General features: G+C 44.1%; 1 protein-coding gene across 2 annotated transcripts in view; it reads left to right on the top strand.

The window, feature by feature from the left end:
- RUNX3 (RUNX family transcription factor 3) overlaps positions 1 to 21,673 on the top strand; it is a 152,840-nt gene that overhangs the window by 91,189 nt on the left and 39,978 nt on the right. For both annotated transcript variants that reach the window (XM_081921503.1, XM_081921504.1), the window contains 2 exons: positions 3,187 to 3,343; positions 10,774 to 10,878. In XM_081921503.1, the coding sequence (XP_081777629.1) occupies positions 3,187 to 3,343; positions 10,774 to 10,878 (262 nt within the window). The remainder of the gene's footprint in view (positions 1 to 3,186; positions 3,344 to 10,773; positions 10,879 to 21,673) is intronic.

The following is a 21,673-nucleotide window of genomic DNA, read 5'->3' as shown; positions in this document are numbered from 1 at the left end:
AAAGCACGTCAAAGTGCAAGTAGATAAATAGGTACCGCTCCGGCAGGAAGGAAAACGCCGTTTCCGTGCGCTGCTCTGGTTCGCCAGAAGCGGCTTAGTCATGCTGGCCACATGACCCGAAAGCTGTGCACCGGCTCCCTCGGCCAATAAAGCGAGATGAGCACCGCAACCCCAGAGTCGGCCACGACTGGACCTAATGGTCAGGGGCCCCTTTACCTTTAAATTGAGGTACTGAGTGACTGAGGTCTCAACAGCACTGTCCTTTGCTGACACCCTATAAGCAAAGGAGGTTGGTGGAGCAGGACACCCAGAACCCAGTGACAATGAGTTGGCAGCCCTGGGGCCCCCTGTAACAATGTCCCTGTCCTGCATAACCTTTCATTTAAAAATATGTTTCTATTCCCTTTTACTGTTGGAGTTACAAGGGAAAGCATGCAGGCAGTATTGTGTCCAGTCTGTGGCTCATTAAGAAAGAAACTTGCTCCCACCTTCCGATATTCTGGCCAATGATGTGTGCCAGAGCACTGGGATAATTCAAAGGCACTAGGCAGACTCCCTTGTCCAAAAAAGTCAGGCCATGGATCCCAGGCACAAGTCAAACTCTCTTCTTTCCTATTGATCTAAGTATTGATTATTGTTACCTAACTGTGGTCAAAACAAAATCCTATGTGGCTAAAATTAAGACAGGAAGTTCCTTGGGGCTTACAATTATGAAGCTTTGTAAAATGCTATTATATTAACGGTCTGATAAAAGATTAAAAATAATTTATAACAATTGGCTTTGCCAGATCATCAGTCCTGTCTAGCTCAGTGTTATCTGCACTGATTTGCAGAGGTTCTCCAGGTTTTCAGGAGGTGCTGGGGCTTGAACCAGGGACCTTCTGCATACAAAGCTACAGCCCCTCCTCCAAAGTTTAACAATCGCTGCTAAGTTGGTCCTTATTCAGTCAAAGACTTTTAGACTGCAATCCCGTGCATCCTTGTTTGGCAGTAAGCCCCATCAAGCACAGTGGGACTTCATTCTGAGTTAAGCCTTATATTTTATTAAATCTGTACATCACCTAGGATTACACTGTATAAGCCCCATGGATTGCAAGGGTGGTGGTGAGGAGACGTTTTTACCTCTCCCAATGTAATTGACGGACTTAATTTTGGCTGGACCAGTTCCTTCCTTAATTAACTTAGACATAGTTAAATTCATTTGGCCTGTTCACAGATTACGAGTTCAGCTTACTCTTTGGAGCATATTTTGGCCCTTTTATGTTACTTCTGCTAGGGAATGAAGAGAGACGTTGTCAAGAGTGGCCTTTGCTTCTAACAGGAAGTGATAGCTTTTGTATTTTAAACTGTAAGGACATGATCCAGAATGAAGTCAAATGCTTTTAAAGCACCATTGATTTCCACTGGAGAATTAAATACACTTTTCATTCTCTCCCACTGAAATCAATTGACTAGATCATGCCCCCCCCCCCAAGTTATCTTCTACTTCATCCCACATTTTAATAAAATAACAGTGAAGATTTGATAATATGCAAATTTGTTTCCATTTTGAACCGCTCAGTAATAAATGCTGGAATTGGTCAACAGCCCAGGCGATAGCAAAATAGGTTATTGAACTTAAATGCACTGCCTTAATATTTATTGTTTATGTGGGTATACCTATACATGTTACAGCCTTGTTTTCCAAGTGTATGAGAAATATGAAAATAATAGCACTTATTTCAGTTTCTAAAGGTTTATTCAGAAGTGACTCTGCTCTTTTGTAACATGATCATATGCATGTTTTACCCAGAAGTACAGCCCTCTGAGTTCAATTTGATTTACTTCCAAGTTGCCAAACTCTAGTCTTTTTCCAGTCTCTTTCACTTTTGTATTTGTATTTTTTTAATAAACCCATTTTATCCCATTTCCACATTAATCCACGCTTTCTTTTTTTAAAAAAAAAACCTGTGTGAAAATTTTTGTTTTAAGTATATAACTTTAAATATATTTTCTCTTGAAATACACATTGCTAAACACATTTTCTCAAAAAAAATACCCATTTCTAAATGCATTAACTCTCAAAGTATGCATTTCAAAATGTATTTTTCATATATATTATTACACATTGCACCTAATCAGTCAACTTTTTATATACGAAAGGTAGCTTAAAGAGACTTACAGAAAAATAGCACGTACAATTAAAACCAACATTAAACTGAAATAGATTAAAAGCTAAAAACACATGCATATTTGTATGGACAAATACATCCTATGCAGAACATTTAGGAAGTACAAAAACTGGTAGACAACAAATTCTACACATTAGCTAGACAACTAATCTACAACTGCTAGACAACTAAGCTTGGGAGGTGGGAATCAGGCCAGGGCATACTAGGATTCACAGAGATCAAATTCCTCAAGCATCCCAAGTGACGTGTGCACTGGATTGCAGCCTGAGACCCGTGGAAGATAAATTCATTGGTCAAGTATATTCCCCATGTTAACTAGTACAGTACATCTTTGCAGATGCCTGCATCATACATGCATACTATGGATTTATTTCTTTGTCTCAGGGGCCAAATGTCTTCAAATGCCCCTCAGAGGTTGGGCAAGGAATTTTAAGGGCAAAGTTCTAGCTCTGCAGTACAGCATTTGCTTTGGATGCAAAAAGTTCTGGGTTCAACCCCCAGCATCCCAAGGTTAAAGGTAAAGGGACCCCTGAGCATTAGGTCCAGTCGTGGACGACTCTGGGGTTGTGGCGCTCATCTCTCTTTATTGGCTGAGGGAGCTGGCGTACAGCTTCCGGGTCATGTGGCCAGCATGACTAAGCTGCTTCTGGCGAACCATAGCAGTACACGGAAACGCCGTTTACCTTCCCGCTAAAGCGGTACCTATTTATCTACTTGCACTTTGACATGCTTTTGAACTGGTAGGTGGGCAGGAGCTGGGACTGAGCAACGGGAGCTCACCCCGTTGCAGGGATTCGAACTGCCGACCTTCTGATCAGCAAGCCCTAGGCTCTGTGGTTTAACCCACAGCGCCACCCATATCCCTATCCCAAGGTTAGGGCTGCACAAAATAATGGAAAGCTGCTACCAATCAGCAGACACAGTACTGAGCTAAGATGAGCCAATAGCATTAGGGGATCTTCTTATGCTCCTGTGTTTCTAAACTCAACCATTTCTTGTTGCTGGTGGTTTCTAGGTGGTTGCCCTTGGAGACGTGCCTGATGGCACTGTGGTTACTGTCATGGCCGGTAATGATGAGAACTATTCAGCGGAGCTCCGGAATGCCTCTGCGGTCATGAAGAACCAAGTGGCCAGGTTTAACGACCTTCGCTTTGTTGGACGGAGCGGCCGAGGTAAGGAGACTGGAGATGAATGAGTTGATAACGAATTTAGAGGTGGCTTCAAAAGGTGGTTGAGTTCTTGGAGGATATCCACACACAACACTACCCACACATATTGTGCTTCTTTATTAGAACATTTCATCCTGCGTAAATATACCACACAGTGTGCCTCGCAACAGGAGTTCACAAACTGTGGTTCGCGGACTATCTGTGGTCCAGAAGCTTCATTCAGGTGGCCCATGGCATGTCTGTGGATTTGCGGTTAAGATGGGAGACAGCACATCTATTCCATTAAATATTCATATTAACTTTTTATTGCATTTTTATGGTTTTTTTTCTTGCATATTCTATTTTATTGTGTTACAATCTGAATTCTATGTAAATTATCCTATAAGAAATAAAAAGAAGCCATAAAAATGCAATTTTAAAAAATCATACAGCTTCTAGGGCAGTCCATTACAATGGCTACAACAGGCAGAAAAATCATTAAGTGTTCACCCAACCTTCAGCTGTTTTCACATGGTCCATGAGGTGGAAATATTTGGAAACCCTTGTCTTACAATGATATTTTTTTTTAAACACAATGTCTTAAAAAGAGTACAGAATAATTTTAAAAGAGAGACTGGGTTATCAGTTAAATTAAAAAACAAACAACCCCATAAAATGAAAGACTGCTGGAACAAAACCGACTTCCAATAGCAGTATGTAATCAAAAAGGTCTCATCCCTCAGCAGGCTTGCGGGGGGGATCCCAAGTTTTATAGAAATACAACAAATTTTGAAAGGGGAAGAAATCTGAAAGGGGGGGGGGAACACTTCCAAATTGCACACTGAGGACTGAGCATGTTCAGTGGGCACAAAATGCTGACTGGCTGTTTGAGGCAGTGGGGACGGAATGGAAAACTCATGAGGAATTGAATGAGGGGATAGCTGGGCGGGGCCCTGACCAGTCTGGAGCAGACTACATGCCATGATTTGTTGCAGGACCTACTTGTTAGCCAGGATAGCTGAATGGAACATCCACGATCAGAGGCAGTTTAAAGCTGGAGGCATTACAAATGAAATATACATATTATCTTCTCCATCACCTCCCAGAAAAATGGGTAGAGAACCTCCTGTTGGAACATTCAGGACAGACCAAAGAAAGAACTTCTTCACACGTTGCATCGTTAAAATATGGAATTTGCTCCCACAAGAGATAGTGATGGTGGCCACCAATATAGATGGCTTTGAAAGAAGACTAGGCAAATCCATGGAGGATAAGGCTACTGGCCATGATGGCTATGTTCTACCTCCACTGTCAGAGGCAGCATGGGAATCACAAGTGGAGAGAAGGGCTACTGACCGGGCAACATCTGGAGGGCCACAGGCTCTGCCTGCTCCCACTGTACAACTTACAAGCACACATGCCTGGGCCCTGCAGAGAAGCTGTGATGAATGCACGGAGGGCAGAGTGAGGCCAGCAGGTGGGATTCCAAGCCCCCACCCCAATGTTCATTCTGCAAAGATCTGTTGCATGGCCAATGCCGATGCTGATCTTATTGTGTTTAGCATGTACCTGTTCTTCTGCAAGAAGTGCCACACTGTAGCTGCATAAGTTATGTTGCATGAACAGCCCTGATGCTGATCTTATGGTGTGTTTCAGCCTGTGCTGCTGCTGCTACAGGAAGTGGTGCACTATAACTGTGTCGGCCGCTGGCCAGTCTTTTGAATGTATACATGCAAACCGTCAAAGAGATTTTTGGCTTCTCGGCATTAAGGCCCAAGTGATCTTAAGAATGATTTGCGTGTAATAACTGTTTACTTGTTGCTCTCTATGAAACCCAAATAGTTTACATTCTTTCGTGCATTTCCGCTTTCCCATTGGCTCCTTTCCTAAGTGGCAGGCAAGGCTTTCTTTCAAAATCTCCCCCACATAACTGCTTGCAGGTTGATGAATGGAAAAATGTTTTGCTTTTATGAATTAAGCTTTCATTTCTGTACTCAATTATTTGCTTTAAGTCTCCTCCCTCCCTCCCCTTTTTTCCATCCCCCTTACACAAATTTCCAAACTGTACATAGCTCCATCCGAATTTCACTCTTGAATTCATTAGGAACCCCCCTACTCAGGTCTCCATGTCTGGGATAAGAAATTACAGTAGTCTGGAGTCCTTGGGAAGCCTGTGAGGAGTTTGATTTCAAACTAGGAGACGTGAGGCTAAAGCTTCTTGGTTAGCAAAAAGTCTTTTGTCTTCAAGTGCATGAAACATCCCGTTTGGGCTCTCTGTTCTGCATGGTATAAGTCCATGTTTCTGACAGTGTAGACTAATTCTGCACAGGATAGTGCTGTCCTGAACACGTCTTTTACCTTTTGGGTTGTTGTTTTTTGCAACGATTTCCCACCAATTAACGAGGAAACCCCCCTACATTTGAAAATTATTGAAGGGCAGAGGAAACATAGGTGAAATGCTCAAGGATGAGGTGCAGGGTTTGTTTGTTTGTTTGTTTGCATTCACTCTCACTTTTGAGTTGGATGAGTTTTTGTGAGTTTCTTTCACCAGTATCTGGTAGCTTTCCTTCTATAGCCTTTCTGGGAGTCTGTGCTTCCTGAAAACCTCATGATATCTATCCTTGGTTGTGCTTTCTTCTAAATCAGGGGTAGGGAACCATTTGCCTTCCAGATGTTGCTGAACTACAAATCCCATTCTCCCTGGCCATTAGCCATGCTTGCTAGGGCTGATGGTAGTTGTTTTCAGTAACATCTGGAGGGCTTAAGCAGGGCTTTTTTTCAGCTGGAACGCACTGGAGTTCCGGCACCTCTTTGGCGCGTTCCGGCAGCTCTATTAGGTTGGGGCACAGTGCCTGGGGCCGTGTGGCATGATGATCGGGTTGCTGTGACGATTGTGTTGGCGTGATGATTGTGGCTGCCGAAGGTGGCAGTGGGGACAAAGAGCTCAGCAACTTTGGGTAGGTGCTCATCAAGTTCCACCACCTCTTTTTCCAGAAAAAAAGCCCTGGGCTTAAGGTCCCCTACATCTGCTCTAAGCACAGGAAGCTAGAGAGGCTGCCTGACATGTGCTTACCAGCTGTCCACTGTGTTGTTAATGCCAGTGTTTGTAATTAGCAGGATCAAGTGCTAACTTTTTTTGTGGACTGTACCATGTAAGATTGGGGGGTGTACAAATGTGTGTTCCCCGGGGGATGCATGTTTTGAATGCTCACACACATGAACATGAAGTCTCCTTGTACATAGAAATCTAGCATGCCAGCTAATCAGGTTCAGCCTAACATTTTCCTTGATGAGCTATTTTTCTGTGTGCAACAGCCCCCTTCAATGGGGGAAATATCCAAAACTTCAGTATTGTGCCTTTAACAGCTTAATGCATAGAGAAGGTGGAGCTGCTCTTTGCCTGGAGATGCAGCGTTGCTGAAATGTTTTATTTAGTTGTTTTCAAGTATTGATATACGGCTTTTCCTCAGAAAAGATAACAAAGGATTAAATACAGAATGAGAAAGAGCAAAATCCATAAATAATACAATACAATACAAACACAGACTCCTAAACATAGAATTTCACTCACGCAGTACACTTACTATCCACATCCACTAACACATCTCTACATCAGACAACCTGCCCACATTCACCCATACTCACATATACTCTCAATAGTTACAGATCTCAATAATTCCCTGGGTACAAATATATCAAGGCTGCACTACAATACTGTCAGCCTAACACTATGAGGTAACATTTATGCAGCAGCACAAAAGAGAAATGGCCGCCCTTGTCCAAAATGGTGTAAAAAACTAAGACAGGAATGTGGGCAGGGTGAGGGGATCACATAGTTAAAATGTGTAAGTGGGATGGAAGTCTAACAGTGCAATTCTATGCAGTGTTTCCCCCCCCCCCGGGGGGTGGGGTACACATACCCCTAAGCATTTTGTGAATCTTTGTACTTTTGTCCATGTACTGCATTTGTTTCCCCCAATTTCAACTATAAAATGGTGATTTTCTTGAGTCAAAATGAGAGTACTCCTAAACATTTTTAAATAAAAAAAGCACTGATTCTATGTATTCAGAAGAATGCCATGTCGGTTTCCAAGGGGCCTACTTCCACGTTGGTGTGCACACAATTGCAGCCTAAATAAGCAATAAACAATAAAATCATTATTTTATTTGACTTCCTTCTTCAGGGACTATGGACCACTTGGTATAATAGTCCATAAAACAACTTCTTCCCATCATGCTTGATGTATAGGCAAGCAACTTCAATAGGATATTGTGCAAATACAAATATTTACACCTGCCTCATTTCTGTCCCCAATGAGCTGTTACTGGTGACCAGTTAAAGAAGGTGACTCAGTCTAAGTGGGGACAGACTGCCCACAGCAAGAGAAAATAAAGTAGTTAATTCCTAAAAACAGAGGCTCCAGATTTAGTAATGTGTACAAATATGCATACACTTGGGTAAAATGTGCATATAAATGCATATACATGTGAAAATGACATACAGAAATGTCACTAAGGAAAATTGTGTGCGTGTGACAGAATTGCATAGAAATGTGTATGTTTGGAGAATTTTGCACGAAGATGCTAATAAATCTTAATGAGGTCCTCTTCTTTCAAAATTGTGTGAAAATGGGGAGAACTGAATTTTAGATTTAAAAACGAGAAGCTGAGAAAAACCAAAACTAACAGATTTGCTCAACCCAAACCCATGCACCTGACTCTTGTTTGGGCGTTCTCCTTGTTCATAAACTCTTCATGTGAACAAAGGAAGTGAGGACAAATGTACTCAGCTCCGTGCCCCATGCCACTTTCCCCACCATTCTTCAGCTGGTTTCTCCCAGCCCTTTCTGGAGATGCCGAGGACTGAACCTAAGACCTGCTTCAGCTTGGAAAACAGATGCTCTCCTGCTGAGCTATGGTCCTTTCCATTGATGTTCTAGATTGCATTGAGACAGACGCAGCTCTCTGGGTGGGGCAGAGCCGCCACTCTCACTTCCCGGCAACTGGGTCGTTGTTGCTTACAGGAAAGGGTGAGGCAGTCTGCACAGTGCGAATGTGGAGGCAGATCCAATATGGCGTTCCTATCAGTGCATTTGCACTGCGCCAACCTCCCTGCCAGCTTGCCCCTTCCCTTCTCCCTTCTGGTAAGCAGCAACAACTCGCCTGCTAGGAAGCTAGCGTAACAGCTCCACCCCACGTGACAGCGAGACTCTGTGACCTTCCCTGAACCACACAGTTGCCCACGGCAACTGGAGGGGGGAAGGGGTGCTGATGCGGAATGGCACATACCTGTCCCCACTTCCCAGTTCATTTGTAGGGTTTACACACAAGCAGAATGCCTGACCGGGGCTCCAGAGACAGGCCTATTTCACATGCTCTGACCTGAGCTGGCACTCAAGGCAAGACCTAGGCCTAGTTGTGGCAACCTCTGGCTCAGACCTAATCACCTAAGGCTTAATCACCATAGTGGCATAGTGGTGTTGTCCCCTGAAGATATCCATCACCAAGGTTCCTGCTGGTTCATTCTGGTCACCAAGGTGAAACTGGGTTATGTTTCACCAACTGTCACAGATGCTGGCAGGAGCTATGCCCGTTATCAGTTGCCTTTGTTCAGCTATGATCCATAGCCAGCCAGCCAGTCTGGCGATGCTATCAGTGCACCTCCAACTGGCAATGGACTGTATGTAGTCAACAAAGGAAGCTGTGGTTTTGTGGGTTGAAAGCAAGGTTTTAGTAGATCTTTGGTACCCATCCAGATTCTCACAGATGATATATCCAGAGTTCTGCTTCTTGTTCAGGAGGTAGTGAACAGCTCCAGGTCCACACCATGGTGGCTAGTCTGTGGCCTTCTAGATTTTGTTGGGCTACAACTCCAATCCCTCACCAGTGTGGCCCTGCTGGCTGGAGCTGATGGGAGATGGAATCCAAAGGTTTCTGGAGAGTCAGAGGTTCCACATTCCTGACATTTTGGAAAGGTTAGGGCAAGCTCTGCCTCTCCCCTGGAATTCATACCACTGTCCCTAGCAAAGCCCACATCACACGTGATAGAGAGGTGGTGTAATTGTAGTGGCTAGGAGCATAAGTTGGCCAAGAACATTAAAAACTTGCCTCAGCTACAAGCCCAGGCAGGTGCTTGTGCTTTCACTTCTTCACCTGTAGAATGAGTTTAGTAATACTGGCATCCCTTATATGATGGTTATTTATAGTAAATGTTAGGTATTTGGCTTAACAGGTGCTCCTGAGTGTTTTTATTTGTTTCCAGATTTGGGCTGCTCAGAACTACTATATTACAGTAAACAAAAGTATGAAGGATGGCTGTATTTGCTCCTTTACTCCCATACCTTTATTTTAAATAAAGAAGGAAACAAATTTCAAGACTCAGCCCTCCTAGGATTATGCCAATCCAGAGTTCAGGTGGGAAGCCAGGGGGCTGAATGCTTCTTCCTCCAAATACACACACCTGGCCATAAAGTCCTGCATACAGAAATGTAGCACATTTGATAGAAAACTAGACTAAAACCCTCACATGCTGACTTTTTGCTGAGAGGAAGTTCTTGATACGGATGATGATTCAGTCCAGCAGTCACTCCTGCCTCCCCGACCCCCCAGCTAAACTTTGAAGTGGTACAGGCTAAAGAAGGCTGCATCTTGTGACTTTTCTGAAAACATAGATCAGTGTTAGTAGTGTTTAGATGCTGTGCACTGTGATATGACATCCTATGCCCTTTTAAAATGTGGGTTTTGGGGGTGTTATTGGATTGTTGTTTTATTTTGATTATGTGTTTTGTGGTTTTATATTTTGATTTATTCTGTGAATTGCCCTGAGTCCTCTGGATATAGGGTGGTGTATAAATTCTATTATTATTATTATTATTATTATTATTATTATTATTATTAAGTATACTATGAGACCAGTTGCTAATTTTTTCAGCTTACTGCCGAGTGACTTAATATAATTTGAGATTGTTAATCTTATCCCCTCTAGCTGTTTCTGCAGCCTCAGATCCTGACAGCAAGGGGGTTTGTTCAAACAGTAGTAGCAAAGCAAAGCAGCCTTAGTAAGCCCTTGCTTAAATTTAAGCCAGGCCTTGCTTTCAACATGGCTGCCCATCTACCACGGGTATATATGGTAGAAGCAAGGGAGGCTGTTGCTCTCCTCCTGGGTGAATCATGATCCAAAGATCCCCAGCTTTCATTTCTAAAAAAAAGGAGTAAGTTTCTAGCATTTGAAGCACCTGAGATATGAGGCAAAAACGTATAGGCGTTATTCTTCTCAAATTAGTGAGAGACTAACCTTTCCCACCCCTTTCAGTATTCTACTCCCCCCACCCCAGGAAAAACCCCTGAGGGTGCCCATGCTCTGCACCCTTCCATTATATCCTGGATCCCATACACTTGCACCCTGGACTCATGTGTGCTTTCTCTTCTCTGTTTTTTCCTCCCTTGGTCTTTAGGAAAAAGCTTTACATTGACAATTACAGTCTTCACAAACCCCACCCAGGTCGCTACCTATCACCGTGCCATTAAAGTGACTGTTGATGGACCCCGGGAGCCAAGAAGTAAGTTTGTTGTCTTTCCTTGGAAGGGGAAGCGTGTGGCCGGGCGACAGTTCTCAAGCTAATGCTTGCGGGTGCATGAAACCTTTTGCTGCTTTAAGGTATCCAAGTTGTGTCAGATTGCCACTGTGGCACCACACTTGCTGTGGCTGCTTTGCATGGGTAACATATAAAAGTGCCTCTCATAGTGAAACACTTCTGAGACCAGTGTCCGCATCGCTGATGGAACTCTGCTGGCATGGGACGCACAGACATGATCAAGGGAAATCATGCCTTGCGCACTGCCGCACTGTGCGCATAGTCAGAAGTGGCTCAGCAGGTGAGGTGAAGCTTCCCAGCAGGTGGGTCACTGTTGCTCACTGGGAGGGAGAGGGGTGATGCAGCAGCAAAGAGGTTGATGCGGTGCAACCACACTGGAGGAACAAATCCAGTGCTCTTGCTGGTACGTTTGCACCGCACCAACCTCCCCACTGTCTTGTTCCTCCCTGGTAAGCAGCAGCAGCAACCATAGTGGCTCCTTCCTACCTGGCAAGCTGCTTCTGCTGATGGTGATGTGAGAGGCAGCTAATCACATGGGGCTTAGTTTTGTGATGGAACCCTGTCTGCAAACTGCAGAAATAAAATGGGTTGGAAAGGACCTTATGCAGGGCAGTCGGCCCACCATCAGGTAGAGTGAGGCAATTGCTTCAGGTGGCAGATGCTGTGAGGTGGGCAGTGTGGTAGCTACCTGGCTATTTCTACTGAGCCTCCCTCCCCACACGTCTCTTTTTGGAAATTGTCACCTTTAACTAGGGGGGGGGGGCTGTGAATCTGCCTTTGCCCTGTTCAGAAGATTTAAGGGAGATCGTCTAACAATGAGTTCCCATGGGAAGCCATCACCTGAAATTCCCTAACAAAAGAGGTTCTTGGATACTTTGTCAGGGCTGTTCAAGGAGTCTCCAGCAGAACTCCTGGCTCCTTTGACTCTCTCCTGTTGAAACACTTCCCACTCTCACGACAGAATGCCATTTTGGTTAGAAATGTATGCAGCAAGATCTGACCAAGGCCCATCTGGTCCTGGCTTCTTTTTATATTCCTAGGAACCCGGAGGTACTCAGCAGTCCCTTAGAAACCAATAACCAGTGACCTGCCTTTGGACACCATGCCCGTCTCCTTAGCAGAATTGTTAACGCAGGCCCAAATTCAACTGTGAATCATCCCCTACTCCTCTTTTACATTTCATCACAGGACAGAAATTAAAGATCTCTGTGATAGGCGGATGAGCTGCTGTTATGTTGGACTTGCCTGTTCTAATCGGATGAGTTTCTGTCAGTTTAAGCTTGTGGGCAACCCAGCTTCGTGCCAATACCTTCATGTGCCAAAAGAGGGTTTTTCTTCTTCCACTGACTGAAATTTTGCAACTGGCATTAGCACATGGCGTGGGGGAGGCAACAACAGCCTTACCCTGTCAACAAAGTGTGCTAGTGTGGAGCTGATAGAGTTCTTCTTCTTTAGATTTCCCCTCATCTCCATTGGTTATATTTATACCATGCATCTAAAGCATATTTCATGCCCTTGCCCAGCAAATCATGGGAACTGTAGTTTGCTAAGGCAGCTCTGTGATGAGTAAACTACCATTCCCATTATTATTTCAGGGGTGGGTGGATGTACTTTAAATATATGGTACATATGCAGCCTAGGAGCAATGTCTCGATAGCTGGGCGGTTAGGCAGTGGAACCATTTATTTATTCGAAAGCATTGTTGAACTACTTATTTTTAAAATCTCTAAGCGGTATGCAATATCAAAAACAAAGGAGATTGTTAAAACAAAAATACAAACTAATAAAGCAGCAGTATAAGAACATGTAAAAGCAAATAAAACAAAAGCTCAGCAACACTTCAAATGCATGAAACAGGCCTAAATACAAGCCTAGCAAAAAGAGAAGCCCATACAGTTACCTAGAGCAGGCATAGGCAAAATCAGCCCTCCAGATGTTTTGGGACTACAGCTCCCATCATCCCTAGCTAACAGGACCAGTGGCCAGGGATGATGGGAGTTGTAGTCCCAAAACATCTGGAGGGCCGACTTTGCCTATGCCTGACCTAGAGGTGTGATGGGAGCTTCAGGCAGAGACTGGGGAACTGCTTTTTGGGGGATGCTCTGGATTGTTTGCAGAAGGTTGGATTAGATTGCCTGTAAGGCCCCAAACTGAATGGTTCTAGTTTTCATGGATATGCCTGTATATGCAAGGACATCTAAGCAGCATACAGTCCAGGGCACAGCCTGCCATTTCCCATCCTGCAGCTGCCAAGGTATATTTTTGAATTTAGATAATCTGTTGTAGGGTGGCTGTGAGTTTCTGCTTTATCCCAGGCAGCAGTTAAATAAATGGAGTGTGGCCTGCCACAAAGGAAGTAGGCATGGCCATGGTGATGGGGCGTGGGGTCTCAGGCTCTCAAGCACGGGAAGAATAGATACCGTATGTTGGAATTAATATGATAAGACACACAAAGGTGGCTGTGCATATATGTAATGTATGGGTCTAGAGGTGAATCAATCTGTCAGTTTCAGTGTCTCATTCCCCCCCCCCCAATCTTATATTTGCTTCATGTTTCTGCAGCAATTTGCCATTTTTTTTAAAAAGCCCATGAAAAATTCTCAGCATTTTAGTGTAAATTTTCCCGAATGCACACATTTTTGTATGCAGTTTTGACTAATATACACATTTCTACAAGCACTTTTCTTTAATATAATGAATTTTTGTACATTTATTTCACTAATGTATATGCATTTTTATGCACACTTTCCCTGAACACAGTGCATGTTTGAATCACAAATTTCAGAAATGTGTTAATTTTAAGGATAATTGGGTTTTGGTCTTGGTTTTGGTTCAAGAACGGTGAATTGGCTCATTTCTCATTAAAGTGCAAACAAAATCAAACTTCTCCCCCATCCAGAGGGGATAAAATTGACTTTGCCCAAAGCAGCAAAAAGCTTTTGGGCTAGCCTTTAAAAGCATTTTTAAAAGATGCTTTTATATGTTATCATTGAATTGTTTTATCACTGATACGCTTGCATCCTGGGCTCGTTTGGATGGGTGGGATATAAATTTGATTAATTAATGAGGACACAAAGAAGCAGTTCTTATTGCATTTTGTCTCCTCTGCCTACTGGTGAACCTAAGTCAGATGTGTCCATTAACTTCATTAGTCTACGCTGCAGCCCAGGGCTCCTTCAGGAGGAAGGGTGGGATATAAATTCAACAAACAAACAAACACATGCTATCTTCCATATCCTCTAGCCTGTACTCCCAGCTTGCATAAGCAGCCCCCGAAATGTAACCCTCTCAAATGCTTCTTGTTAAGTAACAGAGAGGAAACAGGATTGGAGTTGCAGGAGCTGGTTGATGATGCAAGTGGAAGGCTCCAGGTGGCCACATCTGATTAAAAAGCGCTTTGGGTTTTGTTTGATCTGCAATCAGTCCATTAATCTCTTAATTATGCTGACTAATTGATCGGTGTTTCAGTTTCTTCCTCTGCTGTAGTCTTCAAAGGCAATCTGTTCTGAATGTGTGGAGGGCTCGGTAATGGATATGAGGATTTAAAGCCCAACTATATCCAAGTGACCTAGTGCAGGGGTAGCCAATGTGGGGCCCTTCAGATGTATTGGACAGGGGATAGTATTCAATGCAAATTCCACTCAGAGTAGACCACTGAAGTGAGTAGACATGACTGACTTAGGTTCATGTATCTCAGTGGGTCTACTCTAAGTAGGACTTAGCTGAATGCAACCCAGGATTGGGTGAATTAATCAATCTTGGTTTCTCTGAGCCTCTAATTTTTCGTTCTCCGCATTTTCTCATAAGTTGCAATTTTAAAAAATTCTCATGAAAATTTGGTATTTTAGAGTGAAATTCTCCTAAAGGACATGTTTTGTACACAATTTTGACAATTAAACACATTTTTGCAATGTCATTAACCCCAATATAATGTATTTCTGTATGTTGCTTTCACTAATATATGCACACTTTATACACACACACACACCACACACACACACACACACAGATGTCCCTGTCCAGCTGTCCTATCCCACCCAGGAAGTGGTCATATTATCGTATCATGAGATAAAGTGAAACAGCGGAGTTGAAGGTGGCATTGAAAGCAGCAAACTAACAGACAATAATAATAATAAATGATGATGATGATGTTGCCCGACATGTATATTGGGAGAAATTCACACAAAGGTGCTGATGAGTTTTCATGGAGACTTTTAAAAATAGCAAGTGGGTGTGGAAATGTGGAGAACTGAAAATTGAAAAAATCAGAAACGGAGAGAAGCCAAAGTTGACAGATGCCCTCATCCTTATCATGATGGCTGTATTTCATGACCAGGATCAGAGGCAAGAGCCCTCTCAGCACCCCCTGTTGGGGGACGCAAGTGGAACAAGGCTTGTGAGCTTTGGGGAGACGTGGTTTTCCACCATATGAGCAGAATAGCTGACCCTGAAGACTTAAAAAAAAAATGGATGAAGCATTTTATTGAATTGCATCGCTAGGTCCTCATCCCAGACTTTTTTGAACTTAGAACAGACTTGTCTACTCAGAGTAGACCATGGAAGTAATAAACTTGACTAATTTGAACCCATTGGTTGCAGTCACCTAAGTTCTACTCAAAGCAAGCGCATTGAAATTAATGGGCCAAAGTTAGCCGTATCTACCCATTTCAATAGGTCTAGTCTGAGTATGACTAATGTTATACACAAGCCATTCATTTCAGTGGATTTACTTTTGCATATGACTTGGCTGGATACAATCCAGAATACATAACATTTTATTAAAAACAGCAACAGATACAATTAAATGGAAGAGGGAGCCAGCAATAAAATGCTTGGTGGGATTTTTAAATTTATTTTTTTCTTACAGTCTTCATGAACTATTTAAAGGTTGTACAGAGGGCCAGAGAAATGGAAAGGTGTTGTCTGCATGTGTGTGAGCTAAGTAAAGAGGAGCAGAGAGGAATTACCTTGAAATATCTCCTGTTTACAGTTAAGGCAGCTCCAGAATAAAGTCTGTTTTTAATGTTTACTGCTGCACTTGGAAAGCTTGATTAAATGTGGATGTTCCCCCTCCAGCAAGGTGTGTGTGTGTGTGTGTGTGTGTGTCTATGAGGAGACAAACAGGCAGGCTTCTGTTTGCAAAAATGAACAAAATTATCCCACTTAGGAGTGTATGTTTTGCTTTCCTTTTGGAGCAGGGCCCCTTTGGACATATATCACTCATCCCAGGTTAATTTAGACGAGGCGATTGAAACAGTATCGCAAAGTGGCCAATTCCTCCTCTTTCCTTTGAGAGATTTATTACTTTCCTCTCTTGGCACCTATGAGTGGCGTGCAGAACTCTGCAGAGGCATTTCATCCACCTTAGCAAGTGTCTTTAGCAGGGCTGGGGAACCTGCGGCCCTCCAGATGCTGCCTGCTCTCCAGCTCCCACCATCATTGATCCCTGGCTGCGCTGGCCAGGGCTGATGGGAGTCTGAGCCCAGCAACATCCGGAGGGCCTTATCTCTTTCCCCTAGAATCCCAAGTTGATCCCCAGTAAAGAGGGGGAAGGTTGCATGGTGGAAAGGGACAGTGATGGGGGAGCCACCATCCAGAGATGGCCGAGGAAGCTAGCAGCGATTAAGAACAACGCTGCTTTCAACCTGTGATCATACTGTTTCTCATATCACTAAGTGGTAGGAACACAGGACTAACACTACAGGGTTTAGTTTCACTTGGATCAGAGAGTGGAGGGAGGGAGGGAGGGAGGGAGAGTACACTCAGAGGCAGAGTTAGCTGCTCCAGCACCCAGAGCAGCACACATGTGCACCCGGGGGAAGGAAATAGACATTCCTGCAGTGGGCAGTAAATTTAAGAGCTATAGGCCCACACAGTGCTTTAAAAAAAGAAAAGAAAGGAGGGGAAAGGTGTGAGTACTCACCATGAATTTGTTACAGTAAGTGCCGCACATTCAACATGGGAAAGGGTGCCGGTACTGAGTACCCAAGAAAATAAAAGCACTGGGCCAACTTCTCAGAGGCCGTGCACCAGCAGTACTTCACCACCTCCGGTTAATTCTCAGCTCACTCGCTTTCTTTTTCCAAAGCCATTTTCCTGCCCTAGCTGGAAGCCGTTACCTTATTTGTTTATTGAGCAGATGTATACCTCACCTTTCAACTGAATAATTCTCAAAGTACAGTGGTACCTCGGGTTAAATACGCTTCAGGTTACATACGCTTCAGGTTACAGACTCCGCTAACCCAGAAATAATACCTTGGGTTAAGAACTTTGCTTCAGGATGAGAACAGAAATCGTGCGGTGGCAGCAGCAGGAGGCCCCATTAGCTAAAGTGGTGCTTCAGGTTAAGCACAGTTTCAGGTTAAGAACAGACCTCCAGAATGAATTAAGTTCTTAACCCGAGGTACCACTGTACCTAACAATCAACAGGTTGTAATAATACCCCATGAAATCTCTCTGTCTCATGCACACCACAGTAGTAGCCCTTAGTTCCCTGGCAAGTGGACGAGGGCAGAGCATTATTTCCTCCACTTCTGCAATCCTAAGGATATTACATTCCAAAAGCTGGGAAGAGATTCCCAGCTATCAAGGAACATTAGCGTTCTTTGGTTAAAACCCTGGGGGCCACTTATTCTCCATGGTCATGCCAGCCAAACTCTCAGTGCTGCTGTTCAATGAGTTCATGGCTGATGCTCTGAGTAGATAAAAGAGATTGATTAATGAAAACTTTCTTATCGAAATTACAGTTGATAGCATATAGATATGATCATTGGGGTTTAGTTCTGTGGTTTTGTCTAGCTCCTTTCCACTCGTTCCATTAGCTTGTCATTGCCCAACCTGCTTCCAAACATCACTACAGGAACTTTATTGGATACAGAAATGAAAATGATTATCCATGATGGTGTTTTAGCTCTCATTGGTAAATAAGCAGAGAAGTATGAATTTTGAAAGTTACCTCTGTTTCAGTTCACATGTTGGTTTGGGAAGTGTGGATTAGGTAGATTAGGATTAAAATGCAAACTGAAATGAATTTATCCCCCATCCTTATTGATGGGCTGGGTTTAGCTTGATTTAGTCTCAAGTTCTGCCGGCCTGTTCTGATGAGTTGAGACGTGGGTCTACTTTGAGTAGAATCCTGTTGGTGACAACCCCGAGTGTTAAAGGTAGAGAACACCCTTGAGCAGCAGCACTAGAACTAATAGGTAATTTGGGACACTGGAGTCAATGGTCTGATCCACTGCCCCAGCCACCTTTAGATGGTAAGCCAGCCCTACTCACCAGGAAGCTATCTTGCTCATTCCTCTGAGTGGGCACCTGGCATTCTGCTGCAAAGCCCTGGTAACACCACTGAGCAGCAAGGCTTTTTGGAAAGCATTCATGCCAGAGGAACATGGCCTGTAATATATCGCCACGCAAGATCTCAAGTTGAGTGTTCCTGAGGTTAATTTCATGTAGTGCGTACAAGATGTACACATGAAGGTGGGTTAAGGGTGAGTGTTGGCAAGTGCACTGATTTGAATGACCTACCTAACTCGTTTACTAAGGAGCATATACAAGCGCAAAGAGATAATGTAGCCATCCCAAACCCACGCTGCTTAAAAAACCCTTTATGTTGTACCAGCTCCTACAGCAGCAATATAGAGACCAAGGCAGACACACCTCAATTCCAGCTGCCCACACCCTCTGTATCTTATCCTGTCTATCTTTGTTCTCATACCACACCCATTGCCAAGGGATCAGAGCATCGCCTTGTGCTTTGATGCATTTGTCTCTTTGCCCATTTTTGTGCATCCAAACACACTGTGTCTGTGAAGCTTCTGGTCGAGTGACGTGAAATGGCCTTCAAAACACATGTGCTGCTTCACATTTTAAGTTTGTTTTTGGGTGGGGTGAGGAGCTCAATGTTGACAAGCTATCACTTTGGAAGTCCCGCCACACCAAGCCTGAAAATTTCTTGGGAATTGCTCAGAGCTCTTCCATGCGAACACTAACCTCTAACCCCTTTCTTTGATAGAGTAGGAGTATCTCAAACCACCCCAATAAGCCACTGCTCCTTGCTCCTAATCTAGTTTAAAAAACAATGGGGTCCCCATTCTATGCAGTCTTGCAGAAAAACACCTCCACTTTTTCCAGTCCTCTTTCCCCCATTAGTGCTCACTAATGGTTTCTCATCATCCTGGGGGAAAAAGTGATAAGTGGGGTGCCACAGGGTTCTGTGCTGGGCCCAGTGTTATTCAACGTCTTTATAGATGACTTGGATGAAGAAATTGAGGGGACACTTATCAAATTTGCAGATGACACCAAACTGGGAGGGGAAGTTAATGCCACAGACGACAGAATCAGGATTCAATATGACCTTAATAGACTGGTCAACTGGGCCCAAACGAACAAAAAGTATCTCAAAAGGAACAAATGTAAGGTTCTACAGTTAGGCAGGAATAGCCAGCTGCACAAATACAAGATGGGGGACAGCTGACTTGCGAGTAGTACGTGTGAAAAGAATCTAGGGGTCTTAGGAAACCATAAGCCCATAAGCTCATGAGTCAACAGTGTGATGTAGAAGCAAAAAAGCTAATGCTATTCTTGACTACATCAACAAAAGTATAGTGTCCAGATCAAGGGAAGTAATAGTACTGCTCTATTCTGCCTTACAGGGACGCAGGTGGCGCTGTGGGTTAAAGCCTCAGCGCCTAGGACTTGCCGATCGAAAGGTCGGCGGTTCGAATCCCCGCGGCGGGGTGCGCTCCCGCTGCTCGGTCCCAGCGCCTGCCAACCTAGCAGTTCGAAAGCACCCCCGGGTGCAAGTAGATAAATAGGGACCGCTTACCAGCGGGAAGGTAAACGGCGTTTCCGTGTGCAGCTCTGGCTCGCCAGATGCAGCTTTGTCACGCTGGCCACGTGACCCGGAAGTGTCTCCGGACAGCGCTGGCCCCTGGCCTCTTAAGTGAGATGGGCGCACAACCCCAGAGTCTGTCAAGACTGGCCTGTACGGGCAGGGGTACCTTTACCTTTACCTATTCTGCCTTGGTTAGACCACACCTGGAATACTATCCAGTTCTGGCCACCACAATTTGAGAAGGATGTTGGAATGTGTGCGGACGAGGGTGACCAAGGTGATCATGGGTCTGGAAAGTAAGCCGTATGAGGAACAGTTGAGGGAGTTGGGTATGTTTAGCCTGGAAAATATGAGACTGAGAGGAGATATGATAGCGATCTTCAAATATCTGAAGGGCTGTCACATGGAAGATGGAGCAAGCTTGTTTCCCCCTGTTTTCCCCTGTTATGGTGGGTAGGACCCAAGTCAATGGAGTCAAGTAAAAGAAAAGAGATTCCAACTAAACATCAGGAAGAACTTTCTGGTGGTAACAGCTGTTTGACAGTGGAATGGACTCCCTTGGAAGGTGGTGGACTCTCCTTCCTTGGAGGTTTTTAAGCAGGGGTTGGATGGCCATCTGCCATGGATGCTTTAGTTGAGATTCCTGCGCTGCAGGGGGTTGGACTAGATGACCCTTGGGGTCCCTTCCAACCTCTACAATTCTGTGATTGAATATTAGACATGCAACTACTAAAGACCTTCCTCTTTCAACAAGCCTTTTAAGTAGATATCGTTCCCTGTCTGCATCTGTAGCAAAATTGCTTTTAAATGTGTTCTCATTTGTGTGTTTGCCACCCTGGGCTCCTTTGGGAGGAAGGGCGGGCTATAAATTTAAATAGTGACGACATCTGGAAAGCCAAAGGTTCTTCACACCTGTTTTAGGCCAAAGGCTAGAAGACCTGTGGGTCACCAGCTATTGTTGGACTCCCAGCTCCCATCAGCCTCAACCAGCATGGCTAATGGTCAGGGAAGATGGAAGTGGGTTTCCCAGAGGCATCTGGTGGGCCCCTGTGAGAATAGGATGTTGGACTAGATGGGTCACTGGCCTGATTCAGCAGCCTCTTATGTTCCTATGAGTTGGTGACCTAGAGACATCTGAAGGGCTGCCAGTTCCTTTCCCCTGTTCTTAGCCTTGTGGGTGCTGAGGGCAAGTCCCTAGAGTCTTGTAGCAAACCAACCCTGGTTGGGCAATGATGGCTCTGGAAGAGAGGGAGCATTCAGCATGTTGTTCTCCAGCTCTTGCTTTTGCTGGAAGCTTGCCAGCCACGCTAAGAACTGCTGCCAGGCAGCCTGCCCTGAAACAGCTGGCACCAAAGCAAACGCGGCACTGAGCATTCCTGGATTCTCATGTATATTAGCATCTGAAGGTACAACAACATATTGTGCCTCACACCCCGACCTTTGATTATCACATGTATTAAAAGATTCTCATATATCTAACAACACTGCCTGGGGAGAGATATTTCATAAATCTGATGTTCAGCAGGGTCCAAAATTCATGGCTATATTCAAGGTTTAACAGGGGGAAAACTCAAAAGAAAAGGCAATTCAGATCATTTGTTGTGTTTATTATTATTATTATTATTATTATTATTATTATTATTATTATTTATTACTGTTGTTGTTACCTTACAATGGACTGCATCCAGATCATCCTACTGTATATTAAAAAGGCAAGATATAAATGGGGCTCGTGGGCACATACTCAATTCTTTCACTGCTCCCTTTGCAGCTGGAGCAAACAAACCAGGAACTCTTCAATTAATTATAGTTTCTTATTCTGTCTAAACCAGGAAACCATGGCTCGAGGCTTTCAATTTCAAACCAGGGTTTCATATCCTGGCTTGTTCCAAAGCTCTTAACCATAGTTTCCTGGTTTGGATC

Source organism: Podarcis melisellensis (assembly GCF_964234715.1).
Source record: "Podarcis melisellensis genome assembly, chromosome: 8".
Lineage (NCBI taxonomy): Eukaryota > Metazoa > Chordata > Lepidosauria > Squamata > Lacertidae > Podarcis > Podarcis melisellensis.
The sequence above is the reverse complement of the archived record's forward strand: the minus strand, read 5'-3'. Positions and strand labels throughout refer to the sequence as shown.